Here is a 15,896-nt window from a genome sequence, read left to right on the forward strand (position 1 = left end):
GGTGCCCGCGCCGTGCGGGGCCGCCTGCGCGCACCGCGCTCTGCGCCGATCGCTCCGAGTGCGCTGCGGGCGCGGGATCGACACCCGCGGCGGGGGCCGAGCCGGGCACAGCTGTTGGCGGCCGGGAGGGGCGGCGGGGCCGGGCCCCGCTGAGTGACGGCCGGGACGGGGCCGGGGCTGGGGCTGCGGCCGCGGCCGGACCCCCGCCCCCCGCAGCGGCGCAGCCGGCGCGGGCAGGACGCGCCGCCCGGGCTCGGCTCGGCTCGGCTCGGCTCGGCTCGGCTCACGGGTGCGGTAAGCGGGCGGAGGGGTGGCGGGCCCGGCCCGGCCCTTATCTGGGCACAATTATTTGGCCGGCACCGGGGTGCACCGGCTCGACATAAATAGCGGCCGCCTCCGCGCTGCGAGCGACCGTCAGCGCGCACGGGCACTCGGCTGCCCTGCCTGCCTGCCCGCCCGCCCGCCCGCCCGCCCGTCCGCCCGTCCGCCCGTCCGCCCGTCCGTCCGTCCGTCCGTCCGTCCGTCCGTCCGTCCGTCCGTCCGTCCATCCGTCCATCTATCTCTGTCTCTCTCTGTCGCTCTGTCTGCCTGCCCGGAGGCCATGCCCGCGCTGCGCCGCGCCGGGATGTGCGGAGTCGCCGCTGCCCGGTGCGGCTGTGCCCCGGTGCGGCCGCCGGGACGCGGTCACTTGTGTCCGCAGCAGAGCGGGTCGGGGGGACCGCGGGCAGCGCCGGGAGGTGCGGGGCGGCCCTGTGCGTGTTGAGGAGGGCGCCGGTAGTTGTGTTTCACTACTGTTGCGTTTGTAACCCTGTGAGCCCTGCTGGGAAGTGGTTCTCCAGGGCATGGATCAGTAGAAAGCTGCACTGCTTTTGTACGGGAAGAGTGGAAATTAGCGGGAGAAAAGATTCTTTGAGTCCTTGTGGTGTGTTTTCCATGGGTCGGGCTCTGTCTAGCTTGAGTTAGTCACTGAGTTGCTTTGGAAGGTGCTGCCTGTCTCAAAGATAACTTTCCTTCACTCTGCTAGGTGCAGCGTCTGCCCCCACTCATGAGCCATTCTGGTGTGCTCATCTGTTGGCTTCTGCTTCTGAAATGGCCCTGCATGGTTTGTGGGACAGAACCCGTTGCCCACTGCCCCCTGCTCTGGACCCCTAGGCAGAGGTCCTCTCTTGTTGTTTTACATCTTTCCTTGTGAATTGGGTCTTGAGCCAGAAAGGTGCTCAGCCACGTGGCTGCAGCTATTTTTAGGTGTATATAAAATCCCTTCTTCATGTGTGACTCGCCAGCTCACGTGGGAACGAATTCCTCACTTCTCATCAAAGAGACAAGATCTGTGCTGAGAGGTGGCACCTTCTCTCAGACTATCTGATAGAGGAAAAAATAGTGAACAAGCTTTTGAGCAAGCAAGCTCTGCTTCAGGTTATGGTAGCGAGCCCTTCATCTTCTGTCTTCTTGGAAGGACGAGCTGGGACACAACATTAAAGCCAAGCACTGTCTTGCTGGCACCGTGGTGCCTGGAGCCAAATGCCTTTAGCAGTGGTGTAGAAGAGCCTGCACTGTTGTCTCTTGCACACTTTGTACCTGTTGCCTTAATGTACATGCATTTGGGCGTTCTGACAGGCATGCTGCATTGTATGCTCACTGCTGCTCATTTCAAGGTCTCTGTTTTCCTCCTGTCAGGGCTCTTTTTTTTACTGTTGTTACTTTTCCCCTTTCGGTATTGCTTTGTTTTGCAGCCTAGCTTGTCCTGTTCTTTTCTCCATGTTTCCCAGCTGTGATAGAAAAGTCTGCTGGCTTTTCTCCAGATAAACATGGTTTTGCATAATATTGGGAATATGTTGCTGCCTGCCCTCCTGCTTGTTGATTTGGGAAGGTCAAACAAATGTGGAGATAGCCTGGTCTATCTCATTACTGATTTCCTTTTTCCATGTTTTACTTTCATTCACCATAAGTTCAATTCACCTTCTCAGGAGGTCCTGAATGATCCTTTTGTAAGAAACATCCATCCTCCATTGTTTGCTGTATAACTGCACCCCGCAGAGCGATGTGCTGCTGAATGTGATGTTTGCAGATGAGTTGTTTTGCCTTCCTGTTTGCTGCTTCACTGTTTTCCAGGCATGTGGAGTTGTTGTGAAAGCCCACCGCAGCCCAGGGGGAGGAGGCTGGGATCCGCTTCTGACTTTTTTCCTCTGTGGTCGATGGCCATTTGTGAATTGTGAGCGAGGGAGACTCTGTCTTCACCTCTCTATTCCAGGCGGGGTCTTGTAGTCAAAGTTTACTTTGACTCTTGGAAAAAACATGAGATAAAGACTGTTTTCCATGGCTCCATGTTGCTAAATGGCCATATGGTTTTTGTCACAGGACCGCATCACTGCTGGTGGCTCAGTTCTCTGGTCCATCCGCAGCTCACAGTAGATCTCTCCCTAGCCAAGGAGGTTGTGGCTTCATTTAGCCTGTGTTTAGAAATCCACAAAGATGGAGACCCCAATTTCCTGGTGTCCTGTCTCAGAGCTGCATCACCCTCCTGGGAGGGAGTTCTTCCTACTTGTTCATGGTGAATGAGATGAACAAGTATCAGAGGCTCTCCTGGGTCTGTCCAGCACAGGATGCTGTGGCTGGCAGCAATGGTAGCAGATGCCCTGGGAGAAGCGTGGAAAGCAGGAATGCCTCCCCCGAGCTCTGCCCCATCCCTGCACTGTGCTGTTCAGTAGCTCTCATAGCTGGAGGTGGTATCTCTGTTTCTTCAGACCTTGAAGGGCCATGTGAGGGTCCCACCTCCATTAAATGCCTCACTCAGATATGGTGCTCAGTGTACACCACATGCTCACTGCTGCTGGAACAGTACTTGTTTCGTTCCAGTGTTCATTAAGCATCAACGTACCTAGGGCTTATTAGCGGCAGCTCGATGGAGCATTTTGCTTTCCCTTCCCCTGCTTCAGCCGCACTAGCAGTGGGGTGGGATCAGGAACACGCAGATGTAGGTGTGTTACTAACAGCTCATTGTGCTTTGCTCTGGGCGGTCTGGCAGGGCTTCTGATTTACAGGACATCCCCGTCACCTGTGGAAGGGCCCGAGTGCCTGCTCATTGCAAGACAGAAGCCTTTCTGCTCCTGTGCTCACATGGCATCCTAAGGTTCAGCTGCTCCCTTCAGCTGGAGTGTGCCAGAGAGGCAGGAGTCCATCTGAGGACTAACAGAAGTTCAGGCAAGGAACCCAAGGATCCTTTTTCAGAGAAGACTGGCTGGCTGTGAAGTTTCCAAGTGGAAGGGATCAGTTACAGAGCAGGAACTGGTGTCGCTAATGACTCAAGTGTACCCTCACGCCTTTCATAGGGATTAGTAATTAAGCAAATAAGTACATGCCAGGTGCATCAGAGAACCTCACTCCAAATAGGAGAACACATATCTGTGTTTACAAGTGTGTGCCTTAAAAGTATGCACACATTTTTACAGGGGAGGTACAGCTGGGATGGCTTGTGTTTGGGCTTTGGCAGAGTTTGACTCCGTTATGTGTTGCCTGGTCACCAAACATCCAGACTATTTTTTGGATGGCCCTGATAAGAAAGACCATGTGGTAAGAGTAGCATTGAGTTGTGTGGCTTGCAGGCTGTAGGAGTGTTGAGGAGAGGAGGTCCAGGAGAGTGCAACCAGTGTAAGACTTCCCTCAGCACCAGTGGGTGAAGGGAGAGGTCACAGAATCATTAGGGTTGGAAGGGACCCCTGGAGATCATCTAGTCCAGCTCCGTGCCAAGGCAGGGCCAAGTCACTTTGATCGAGCACAGGGAGCTTTCCCTACTGCATACATGACCTCATACAACAAACTGTTTGTTGTGGGGCTGTCAAGCGCAAGGATGGGAATGTCCACACTGGCATTGGAATGAAGCTGCAGCATCAGTGAGTGTTGTCTACAGCATATTGAACTTCATTGCTTGAGGGTTCTGGGTGGTGACGGTAACTCCAGCGTTACGTCAGCATAGTGTTATGTGTTTTGCATGGCTGACGTCATCTGGAGAGGCAGAAGTCACGGTGTGCTTTGATAGATCCAAAATGTCTCCTATTTGAAAAGAAACATCTCGAAGAAATTTAACTGTGTCTTAGGCTAACAGCTGCTGGTTGTGAGGTTTTTATCAAACCAGAAGAAATCCAGATCTTCCTTAGAGAAGTCTGAATTTCCTGAAGGGACAGCAGATTCCCTGTTGGAATTCATTAGAGAGGAGCCTCTTGCAGAGAGCTGAGAGGGCCTCAGTCTTTCTAGTGACTACTGGCTTGCCTGGCGTGATGAGGATGGGTGCTGAGCTCTGCTTTCTGCATCTAATGTCAGAGCTTCTCACTTCTTGGAGCATTCCCTGTCTTTACTCTGTCCACTCTTCTCATCCAGGGCATGAATGTGCTGGCACTGCCCAGCTCTGCAGCGGAAAGGCTAAGGGATGAAGGTATGCCTGATGGGCACTGCTTGCTGAGCAGGGGCTGGGGACATCAGCTACCTCCTGTGCTCTATTGTATTGATGCTTGGCTATTCTGAATGCATCTCAGTGTGAGAAAACTGCAAAGCAAGGTAGTTTGGTCTCCTGGAGGCTGAGCGACTCGCTGTCATGCTACAGAAGCAAGAGGCTTAGCCAAGGTGACCTTCAACCATGTCTGAGCTCTTGGTGGTTTAACAACGGTTTGCTTCAGGGGGAGGCAGTTAAACCCCCTCGTGTTGAACTAGAATCAGGACTCAAACTTGAATCACAGCAGTGACGATTTTGCTTCAGCTGGATGAGTGAAGTGAGCGCAGAAAACAAGTGTTCGAGAAATGCAGGGAATCAGTTTCGAGCCAGTTCCCATCCTGTGAAATCACCTCTGGGCATTCAGAGGAGGAGCCTGGGCAATTGGACAGACCTGTGCACTCTTCTGGGACCAAGTCACATAAAGTCTAGATGGGCAAGGGACCTCTGGAATTTGTGGTTCAGTGCTCTCCTCTGAGCAAGCCCAGTGCCTTGCCCAGTTGAGCATCAAATACCCAAGGATGGAGATTCCACCACCTCTGTGGTCCCTGTCCAAGGGTTACACCACTCTTGTGGAAAGCAGTTTTCCTCTTGCCACAGCTTGTTTCCATTGCCCTTTTCCTTCCCCTGTGCACCTCTGAGGAAAGCCTGAGTCTGTCTTCTCTAGAAATCCTTTCGCTTTGGGCAGTGGATGACTGACTGCAATTAGATCCCGCTGCAGTCTTCTTTAGGCTGAAGAATTCCATTTGCCTGTGTTTCTCCTCACAACTTCTGTGTCCCAGCCTCCTTGCCCATCCTGACAGCCCTGCACAGGAGCCTCTTCAGCTTGCCGAGACGTGTTTTCTTCTGGGGAGGCATCAAACTGGATGCAGCATCCGGATGCAGCCTCAGTGGTGCTAAGCAGAGGGGAATATCCACCTCTGTGGACCTCCTGGCTAGATACCTGCTAGTGCAGCCTGGACTGCGGGTCCAATGCAGAGTCTGTAGGATGTCTCTTGTAGCTTTAACAAGACATTTCAACATCTCATACATTCAAGGTGGTGATGCAGAGCCCAGGCAGACCAGCGATGCTTGACACTGCAGCCTGGGTCTGTGTTTGTGGCTTGTTAAAAAGACAGTTTCCTCTCTGGCTGAGAAAATGAGATCAGCCTAACAAATAATCTACAAAAAATGTGCAGGAGAGCATTCCCTTAAAAGGACTGTGTTTAGGTATTTGTCTTCCTTACATTTCTCCAAGCCAAAGACTCGACATTCAGCGAGAACAAAGTGCGTTCATTTGCAGCGGGGTAAGCTTCTGAATGCCCATACCGCAAGTACAGGGCATGCGGTCATGTGCAAGGCTGCTGCTGGGCTCTGGTTGTGTCTGCAGAGAAGGGACCACTGGTTCCAGTGTGGTGTTTGTACCTGTGTGCTGGGAAGAGAGCATTCCCATACCAACACACCTGCATTCACTTCCCTTGTGACCAGGGGAACTAGCAGTAAGAAGCACCCAGCGGTCAAGCCTTTGGATGTGTAAGGCTATGTTATGACACTGGGGACAGATTTAGCTCTTCCTGTACCCTGCTCTCGTTTCCTACTGGATTTTGCAGTATTGGCGTAGACTTACGTGTTTAGATGTAGTCTCAGAAGGAGCCAATGTGTATCTTTTCCTCTCTTGTCACTGGATCTGGCCATAATTTGTTTGTTCCTTCTTGAAACTCTTGGGAGCTTGCAATGTTGACTCAAATGATGATGTGCTTAGTGACAGCAGGGCAGCTGTGAAGTCAGGCTTTTGCACACCAGCATCCAAGTATGCTGCGATGCAAGACTAGCGTTCACAAGTTGTCCCATGAGCAGCAGAACCAGCAGAGACTGACTTTTTGGTGTATTAATGTCCTTCATCCCTACATCCCCACTGTATCTGCCGCAGCACTAACACTTGTAATGAATACCCCTTCCCCCGGTGCTTCTAGGGAAGCACCCCCTGCCCCTGCAGCTCCCTGCAAATGGCCCAGCTCTCTCCTCCATTCCCTGACTGCCAGATGAAGGAGATGCCTAGGCTTGCCTCACATCACACCTCTGCTGATGGGCTCTTTGCACACATGTGCGGTTGGACAAGAAATTAGGGTTAGAGTCTTGTATCAGATTTCATTGGAGTTAGCCAGTGGCTTTGAGGTTTATCAGAGGACTGAGAGGCCATGTAAAGATATAGTGTTCATTTAAGAAACCAGCTGCAGCTGATTTGCTCCTTTTACCTGCACAGCATGCATCTTGGATTTACACCTGGGTGTCTGTATGCACTGAAAGTACTTAACTTCTCTTGAGCTTATAGGAAATGGTCACTTGGGGAATGTGTAGTTTCTCAAAAAAACCCTGGTGTTTATCTTAGAAGTAAAAAAAAAAAAAGGGAAGAAGAAATTGTGCAACTGCAGAGGGGTTGACTGAAATTAGTTTGTTATTTTTATCCTGTAAAAATAATAGCTCTGAACTTTGAGATTTATGCTTTAGCCGTGAAAAAAATCTCGCAAATCAAAACCCTGCGTGAGTCAAATAGGAACTCTTCTTGAGCCAGCATGTCCTCACGAGGTTAACTCCTTCCTCCAAGGCTGCTTAAAAACAGCTTCCATCCTGAATAGCCTTTTGTCTTCAGACTTGGGAGAAGAATCATCAATACCTGTGCTGGTGATGCTGCTTGACTGCCTCCTTGTCTCAGAAGCCAACCCTCAGTCTGCTTTCTTGTTTTGAAGCACTGAAAAAGTTCCCTTGTGGATTTGAGGGTTGTCTGAGGCTGGGGATGTTCATTTCTTCAGCTGTGCCTTTCACTGGGGGGCAGAGTACACAGAGTTCCTGTCCTTTGTGCCTTTTGCTGGTTGATTCGGTGTGGCTTGTGTCTTGGGATGCACCAAGCCCTCCTGGTGCTGCAGCCTGCTGCAAAACACTGAAAGTGGGGTTGGCTTGGACTGATAACAGAATTCATCAGCAGAAAGCCCTGTCTGTATCTTGGCTGAGATCAGTTGCTCTTCCTCCCTGTGCACATGTGAAAAAGGCTTTCTGTAGTTTCCATGCTGGTGCACATGGGAGGTTGTGCAGGTAGAGGCTGGGCTTCCCAGCAGAAGCGTGTGCAAGACCACTGTCACCACATTACACAGCACCCAGGGAAATCAGTCTTCATGTTTCCTCCGTGACTCCTTTGTGTTTTCTGGGAATTTGTCTTGCTTGCTGCTGTTCCTGTTGCTTTCCTTGGTTCTGCTTTCTCGTTTGTTCTTTTCCGTGGGGTTGTCAGTGCACTGGGGGATGATCCTGCAGATTTCCCGAGTTGGCGGTACCTGTGCAGCTCTGCAGCCTCCCCAGGCAGCCTTTTGCAGCCTGAGCCCATTGCTGCCCTGCGCCTGCCCTCCCTGCTTGCACACCTGAAAACCATGAGCATGGACGTGAGGAAGACATTTTTTACAATGAGGATGGTAAAACACTGTTACACTGGGCACGGGCTGCCCAGAGAGGTGGTGGATGCGCCATCTCTGGGGACATTCAAGGCCAGGCTGGATGTGGTTCTGGGCAACCTGGTCTAGTGTAAGATGTCCCTGCTCATCGCAGGGGAGTTGGACTAGATGAGCTTTGGAGGTCCCTTCCAAACCAAACTATTCCGTGATTCTATGATCATGTCCCTGTGCCTGCTCTCTGCTGTGGATGGGACACAGTGGTCCCTTGTGGGCCACCTTCCCAGGTCTCCGCTGGCTCCCTGCAGGGAAGTCAGTGCTGCTCCCAGGTTCCGGTGTCCCAGAAAGGCCGTAGCACTGCAGGAGGCTGTACTGCTGCAGAGCAGTGAAAGGAGCATTTCCAGTGTCGTATGGGATGCTTTTCATTTTCACTTGTTCTACAACACCTATTTGTTTGTTCAGTGGGTTTGGACCCTTCAGAAAGAAACTGTCCCATCCCCATCATAATCCCAAATGTTGCCTTTTTTTGCTGTTGTTGATTTACTTTGTTTTCCTATATTCATGGTAGGAACAGTCTTCCCTGTAGATGACCTATGGTGTATGTTCATCTCTCACATGACATGATTTTTCTCCTTGAACCTTTTTATTGGTCTACATGTGTACCAACTTGTGTGCTCTTCAGTCTTACCAAGTGCAAGTGCTCAGGCTGTCTTCTCATGTGTCTGATTAATACTTTGGACAGTGAGACCTAATACCTTGCTGTCTTTGTAGTCAATATGAATTTCAATTTTTGGAGGACTTAAAGTTCTAATAGTATCCGTCCTGTGCAGCTCCTGTACATTACATATATATTTTGCTGTGATGCTTCTTTCATTGATTGAATGAAAAGTGTAGCGACAGGTTTAATGAAAAACAGCAAGAAATCCAAGCTGCCATCTTATGAAGGCATTGAGAATAGACTTGATTGAGCAGATTTGTGGTGACTGAGAGTTAACTCTTTCCTAAATGTCAAGAAGCGTCTGGATTTAAAACATGGATATAATATTGGGTTGTGCTGGAGCTTTTGGGTTGCTTTGGAGTGCACGTGTGGGGGGACCTGTGTTAAACCATGCCTGAATGCTAGCAGGGGTCAGTGAGAGCTGTTTGTGGCGGTGGGTGTTCCAGCATGTTGTGTAAGTGAAAACAGTTAGGATTAGGCAGAATTACCCACTTTATTATTTTTGGCACTACAAAGCCCTCTGGCCATTTACAGCAGATCATAGAATTGTAGAATACCAGGTTGGAAGGGACTTCAAGGATCATCTGGTCCAACCTTTCTTGGCAAAAGCACAGCCTAGACAAGATAGCCCAGAACACTGTCCCACTTAATCTTAGAAGCATCCAGCATTGGGGAATCCATCACTTCCCTGTGGAGATTATTCCAATGGCTGATTGTTCTCATTGTGAAAAATTTTCAAGATAAGAGTCTGGACTATTTTGTTGAAAAAACTAGAAGAGGAATAAAACTTTCACATGAAAGAAGGGCTCTTTTGTTTTTAATCCCAGCACTCGTTAGCAAGACAGGGTAGGAGAGGCTGGGAATGTGGAGATAAGGGGGAGCAAGTCCTGGTGCTGGAGGCTGCGGTGCCGAGCCCGCAGGGTTGGTCCAGTGGCATGGAGTGGTACCCAGTGCCCTGTGCCACGGCACGATGCGCTCTCTGTGGCAGCTCTGGAGTTGTTGGCACTGTGTGGCTGCACCAGCGAGGCTGAGCGCCCTGAGCCATCCCAGCAGCTCTGCCTGGGGTACATAGTGAACAGAACTCTCCCAAGTGGGATTTGGGCCGTGCTTCAGCAGGCTCTGCACCTGTCCTCACCCCTCAGGGCCTTTGCTATATGCAGCCCCAGCTTCATATCTCTGCAGGATGCTTTGAAACCCGAAGCGCTTTCCCGAAGTGTTGCCTGCGCGTACTGACATCCGATGTCTGTCCCGCCTTTCGCCTCTTGGTGCTAACAGTCTCTGTCCTTCTGGCAGGAAGCGACAAGGTCAACCCTGCTGAGCTCCATCCCAGCCCAGCCACCATCGCTAGGAAGGGGCTGGGGCTGCCTCAGGAGTTGTTGACCACACGTAGCCAAGATGGAGGTTGCCATGTGCATGGCAGCTGTGGGTATTTTAAACCATTGCAGGGAATTTACCAGCCTGGGGTGGGTTATCCGCTGCCGTCCTGCCTGCTCTTAGCTCCAGCTGCTTCCACAGCAGGGGAGTCAAAACTAAGAATTGAATATGAAATACAGGCTAGTCATGGTTCGTGTGCTTCAAGCTAAGGTTGCAGTGGGATGGCACATCTCCAGATCCAGGTCCAGACTGCTTTTCTAGGATCTCCCACATCAGAGTAATAAATTGCTGTAATGACAAGCGTTTGTTCTTCATAGAATCATAGAATGGTTTGGGTTGGAAAGGACCTTAAAGATCATCTAGCTCAATCCCCCTGCCATGGGCAGGGATACCTCACACTAGACCAGGTCGCTCAAAGCCCCGTCCAACCTGGCCTGGCCTCGTTAGGTAATTGTGATAAAGGCTCCACTTTTCTCTGTGCCAACCAGAAGGGCAGTCCTGGTGGGTCTGAGCTGCTGGACGTGGCTCCTAGCCTGACCCATGCACGGTTGCATGGCTGCTGCACATCAGTCTCACAGCTCGAGATGCCTGGTAGTGACTGCTGCAGGGATTGGTAAAGCACAGGAGTGCTGGAGTCCCCCACTTGCTTAGCGAAACCCACCGTAGCCCATGCTTCCTCCTTCACCCTCCCACTGCCCTCGACCCTGGTGCCTGCAGGTTGACTGTATGGAGCAAACCATCCCACAAAAAGCTGTTTTTCAGCCTCTATAGGAGCCTTGGGGGCTGCTCCTCCCACCCAGGAGTCTCCTGGCGCTCCACCTCCTAAGTGGTGAGTGGCAGGAATGTGAGTGATGCAAGAATTGCCATCACACCAGCGGGACACCAAACGTCTGACCAGATGACAGCTCTAAATTTAAGGGCTTGCTGGCAGGCCATGTGTGTGTTAGTGTGCCCTTTTGTGACCAAGCTAAAGATAATTCTCCGATCTGGACCAGCAGCTGTGCTGTAAGTTGTATAAAGAGACTTCTCCGCTAATGAAGAGCGATCATGAAAACATGATCCGCCCTAAGAGTATGGGCAAAGCTGGGGAGATGTGACTTGGAGTAGGGCCCCCCAGCTCTGCAGAAGCTGAAAAGAGGCCATTTATAGATGCTCAATTTGGCTCCTTGGAAAAATGAGCAGGCCTTGGTGTTATTTTAATGTAAATGCCACTCGAGAGAATAACAGGACTTCTTTAAACTGTAGGAAAAGCCAGTTTAAATTACCTGGAGTTCAATACCCTCTGCAAAAATGAGCCAAAAACCCTTAAATGTACAGAGTGCTATGGCACTTTCAGCAAAAAAGCAGAGTTGAACACGTTTTTGTGTGTTGTAGTGAGTGTATTTTTAACCCACCTGCATATTTTAAACACGTTGACCTTTGTAGGTCTACTGCAGTCTTTTAGAGCTGGCAGAGGCCCAGTTACGTGTGTGTGATGGTGTATGGCATTTTATAGTAGGAGACATGGGGCAAACCCCTGGGTCAGATAGGTCAGTTAGTGTGTTACGCCTGATACTCGTCTTGAAGGACTAGTTTAGATGTGCAGTAATGCTCAGGTCAGCTGCATAGCTTACACAGCACAAACGTGTTCTCCTGGGGAAGGTGGGTCACTGAACAGCATGTTTAACTGTCAGCCTCCTGAACACAAGTGGATAATACTTCCTGATCTCCTTGTGGCCTTAAAACACAGGGAAGAATGCTGCACTGCAGCCTTGTGGAGGTTTGCAGGGCTCAGAGGTACTCAGTGATGCCACAAATCTGTTTTCCCATCTGGTGACTATGTTATCTGGAGTGCCATGTGCAGAGAGGTGTTAGTGCGGGCTTGTAAGGGCATGAGAGCTGCAGACTATGGTTTCTCGTTTATTGTCTTTCAAGGAAATAAATGCCTAGGACACTTTGTTAATATCTGGTATTGTTTGACACCTCTAGCCAGGGTCCTGTACAAAGAACTTCCTCAGTGCTGCCCTGTAAGTCAGTGATGGGGCAATGTGCTACTGAAGTTGTGCTGCTCTCAGGACCATGGGCTGTCACTTGCATGTAGGATATGGACAGGGGGGCCTGAGCAATCCTGGCTTTGAAGTCAGCCACGCTTTAAGCATAAATCTTCTGCAACTCTGTGGTATTCGTCATTCCCCAACCAGACGGGCCGCCGTGTCATGTTTCATGTATTCAGTGTTATGCTTCGTTTTCTTTTCAGGTCCTCTTTCAGCATAAAAGCGAGATTCACAAGGCTCCTCTAAGATGTCTTACAGAAAGGAGTTAGAAAAATACCGAGACCTGGATGAAGACAAGATCCTTGGAGCACTGACAGAGGAGGAGCTCAGGAAGTTAGAGGATGAACTGGAAGAGCTGGATCCTGATGTAAGTCATTTTTACATAGGATTTCTAGGTGATAAATCTCTGTATTTGTAGGGGAATGGGCTGCACTAGTAAACTATATTTAAGTGGGATTCTTTGCAGAGCCTGTACTCAGTGCAAGGATGGAGGAGACTGGCCACAGGTGAGCAGAAGCAGTTTTGCTATCACAAGCACGGCCTACACGTGGGACTTTGTTTCTGTGATATTGCCCTACCTTTGCCCCAGTGTGCATGCTCTGCTGTGATTTACAGCACCAATGTAAGCCAGTACTGGTGCAGGGTGATAAACCTGCAGAAACAGGATCTATCGCTTCTGATCAGGCCACCTCGGAAGGAATGTTTTGGGATTTCTGGGTTGCTTGGCTTTTATTTTCATAGCAAACCAGTCTGTATTTTTCTCCATTTAGGCAGAAATCCAAATCCTAGATTTTTGCAAAATGGGACAATTGTTTTTTAGCAATTTCCTAACATTAGCAAGAGCTGCACATATGGAAACACTGGACCTGCTGGTGCCAAGCAGTGAAAACTGTTTGGAGGCAGCGTTGTCCTGTGGCCCCAGCAGGGGATGCGCAGAGCCAACTGGCAGGCCCCTGGGTTATGGCAACGTTAGCTGATGAGGCTGGGCACTGCCAAGTGAGGGATTGTTCCTGCTACATGCAGTTAGTGTTCCTGGGGGAAATGATGGGCGGTGGCGATTGCATCATCAGTATTTTTAATGGCAATGCAGGAAAGTAATTAAGAGGTGCAGGCTGGCTCCCGGGACTAAGCATGTGTATGGGCTGATGGGCTGGTTATAGCTGACTCGGAAGACGCAGAGTCAGGCAGTGTTCTGTGAAGGGTGCATAAAGGTAAAAAATACCTGCCACTGCAGGTGTAGCCTGAGTACAGGAGTTAAAGCACAACGATTGCATGCTCATGCCTCACAGCATGAAGCCTGAGGAAGCAAGCTGTTTCCTACACCTCCTTGCTTGTGCGTTAGCACAGTTCTCCTCTCTTGCCTCCCAAGGTTGCGCAAGCCTAATTGCTGCCTATTAGTAATTCTCCTTCCCAGGATTTTCAATGATAAAAATTTAAATTATAATGAATTACTTTAATTAGGCAGGCATGGAAAGATCAGTGCGGTGTTCAAAATCACCTTGGATGTCTTAAAAAGTAAATGTTGACTTCTATCCAGCAAAGCTTTAAAGAACATGCTTAGTGCCAAATCTGGGAATAGTCTTACTTACTGCATTAAGGCTGTTCTATATTTAAATATAAGCAGGTGCTTACGTGCCGCATGTGTCAGGCACAAAGCAACTTCCCATGGTGGCTAATGTGACTGAATACCGAGGCAGTTTGCAGAAGGGCTGAGGTTTGCAGGGGTTTTATTCTGCAACGGAGAGACCTTCCCTATAGTTTTGTGATGGACCATGAAGCAGAGAAGGAACCACCGCAGCTCTCTGCTCTGCTCTGTGAAAGACCATGGATTTCCCGGAACTGATTCTTGCTGGGACTCATGGGGCATGTGGGCCCTTGGGCAGGCACATATAGGGAGAAGATCCTTTGAGATTAGCAGCTTGGTTCTGGTGTTGCAACTGTTGTGAAGAGGCAGCAGAAATGGTGAGGGTGGGGAAGAGGCTAGGAATAGCAAGAGGTGACGACTGAGAGCCCCCAGAGAAAGCTGCTGTTTTGGAGAAACGCCCACTTGGCAGCATGGAGATCTTGTAGTGGAGCCAGCATTTAAAATTGTAGGGGGGAAGGAGCATTACGTGTCTTAAATCATGTGGGAATTGGTTAGATCAAGATAACCTTCGACAGAAGGAGAAGGAGATTGTCCAGCGATGTGGAAGAAAGTGCAATGGGGAAAGTGGAGAGGGGAGAGGGTTTGATGGATGGGGCCTGCAGAGATAACCCGTGTTTCTCCCCTCTCTGCCCAGAATGCATTGCTGCCAGCAGGGCTCAGGCAGCGGGATCAGACACAAAAGCCACCAACTGGCCCATTCAAAAGGGAGGAACTCATGGCCCACCTAGAAAAGCAGGCAAAGGATGTTAAAGACAGAGAAGACTTGGTTCCATTCACGGGTGAAAAGAGAGGTACGGTCATCCTTTGCACCACGCTCAGTGTGTTGCGATGAAGTGGTGCAGTGGGTGCACAGCAAAAGGGCTGTGCCTGATCTGCATTACTGTGACTTCATTTCGACACCGCTGGGGTGGTAGATCCGCTGTCCGCTGTCTAGCTCCAGCCCATGTTGGCTGATAAACTGGGGTGTGCCCGGGAGGTTGATGTGCTTGCTGATTTGGGTACCATCTGGTAAGTAATGGACAAAGGCTGTACCACTGTGCAGCCTCTTTCCATCCCCATCCCACTGCAGCTGTATCAAGCTCTGGGGTGGACATCATCTTCTGTCCTCTCTTGTTCCTTCTCTGACCTGTGAGTTCTGGAGCCTGTGCTCCGTCTTCCAACATTGCCTTTTGTCCTTCATCCTTACATTCTGAACTTCGTCTTGGTATAGAGAAGCTCCACAGCTTCGCTCAGCTGTGATGATCCCAACAGTTCCTGTCTAGTCTTTATCACCCCTGGACAACCCCAGCCCCATTTCCCAGTGTTCTGCAGTTTGCACGTTTCTGTCTCCCTGCGCTGTACCCTGCACCCCTACTCTGCATGGCCCTAGGGCTTTTGAGAAAGGGGTTTGCTCTGCCTTTTCTCATTCCTTCTGGCATCTTTTCCTGTTCTTCTGGGACATTTGTATTATCCAAAGGGCTTTCCTGCTCCCATTAGCACTCTGAATACCATCCGATGTGAGACATCGTTTGGTCAGTCCTTGCCTCTGGGTTCCAGGAGCGTCTCAGCAGCTTTTTTCTGGTGGTGTCCCCCCCTGTAACATGATCCCCCTGCAGCAGATGTGATTACACACTGCTCTCACTACTGGTTGCCTCATGAACATTTAAGCATAGGAGAATGTTTCCCAGTTGTGGTGTTTCTCAAAGCTGCCGCCTTACTGATCCACATAGCTCACTGTGAAAGAGCTTGTGTTAAATCTGTCCATTTAATAAAACAAGGTAGTATTTTTAGGAAAAAAAGCGAAGAAAAAGAAAAAAAAGAAAAGAATTTTCCTTGAAAGAAGTAATTGAAAAGAGTAAATTGAGTGCTATCAGGAAGAGTGATTTAGCAACTTCAAGCATACCCTACCCCAGCAAGTAATAGCAGCGCTCAGCAGGAGGTGAAGGTATTTCAGGCATTTTGAGTCTTCAGCTTCTGGTCTGAGCTAATCATATTTCAATCTGATGTGATCTCAAACACATTAAATATATTTTCACTTGTAACACACAGTTGAGTGAAGACATTACTTACAGTGACTGTGAGACGGAGGCAGTAAATTACATGTTCACAGCTGTGGAAATAAATCACCGCATTTGCAGTTCAGAGGGTGATTTACTAGCTTGCTGTGGGAGGTGCTCTCCCTGGCCATGCTGCTGGACAGAGTAGCAGTTGACGTGTGCATACATGCTGCAATTTGATATATAATGCT

The 15,896-nt window shown here is 49.9% G+C and overlaps 1 protein-coding gene across 3 annotated transcripts in view; it reads left to right on the forward strand.

Moving 5' to 3' along the window:
- The first annotated feature begins 217 nt into the window (after positions 1 to 217).
- The window catches only part of TMOD1 (tropomodulin 1), a 30,466-nt gene continuing 14,787 nt past the window's right edge, over positions 218 to 15,896 (forward strand). The window contains exons 1-3 of one of the 3 annotated variants that reach the window (XM_030471231.1): positions 218 to 294; positions 12,228 to 12,391; positions 14,304 to 14,460. In XM_030471231.1, the coding sequence (XP_030327091.1) occupies positions 12,272 to 12,391; positions 14,304 to 14,460 (277 nt within the window). In that variant the 5' untranslated portion in view covers positions 218 to 294; positions 12,228 to 12,271. Of the gene's footprint in view, positions 295 to 10,930; positions 10,997 to 12,227; positions 12,392 to 14,303; positions 14,461 to 15,896 lie in introns of those variants that run through there. The other 2 variants (XM_030471232.1, XM_030471233.1) reach the window with 2 other exon arrangements.

The sequence above is a fragment of the Strigops habroptila genome, chromosome Z (genome assembly GCF_004027225.2).
Source record: "Strigops habroptila isolate Jane chromosome Z, bStrHab1.2.pri, whole genome shotgun sequence".
In the NCBI taxonomy this organism is placed as follows: domain Eukaryota; kingdom Metazoa; phylum Chordata; class Aves; order Psittaciformes; family Psittacidae; genus Strigops; species Strigops habroptila.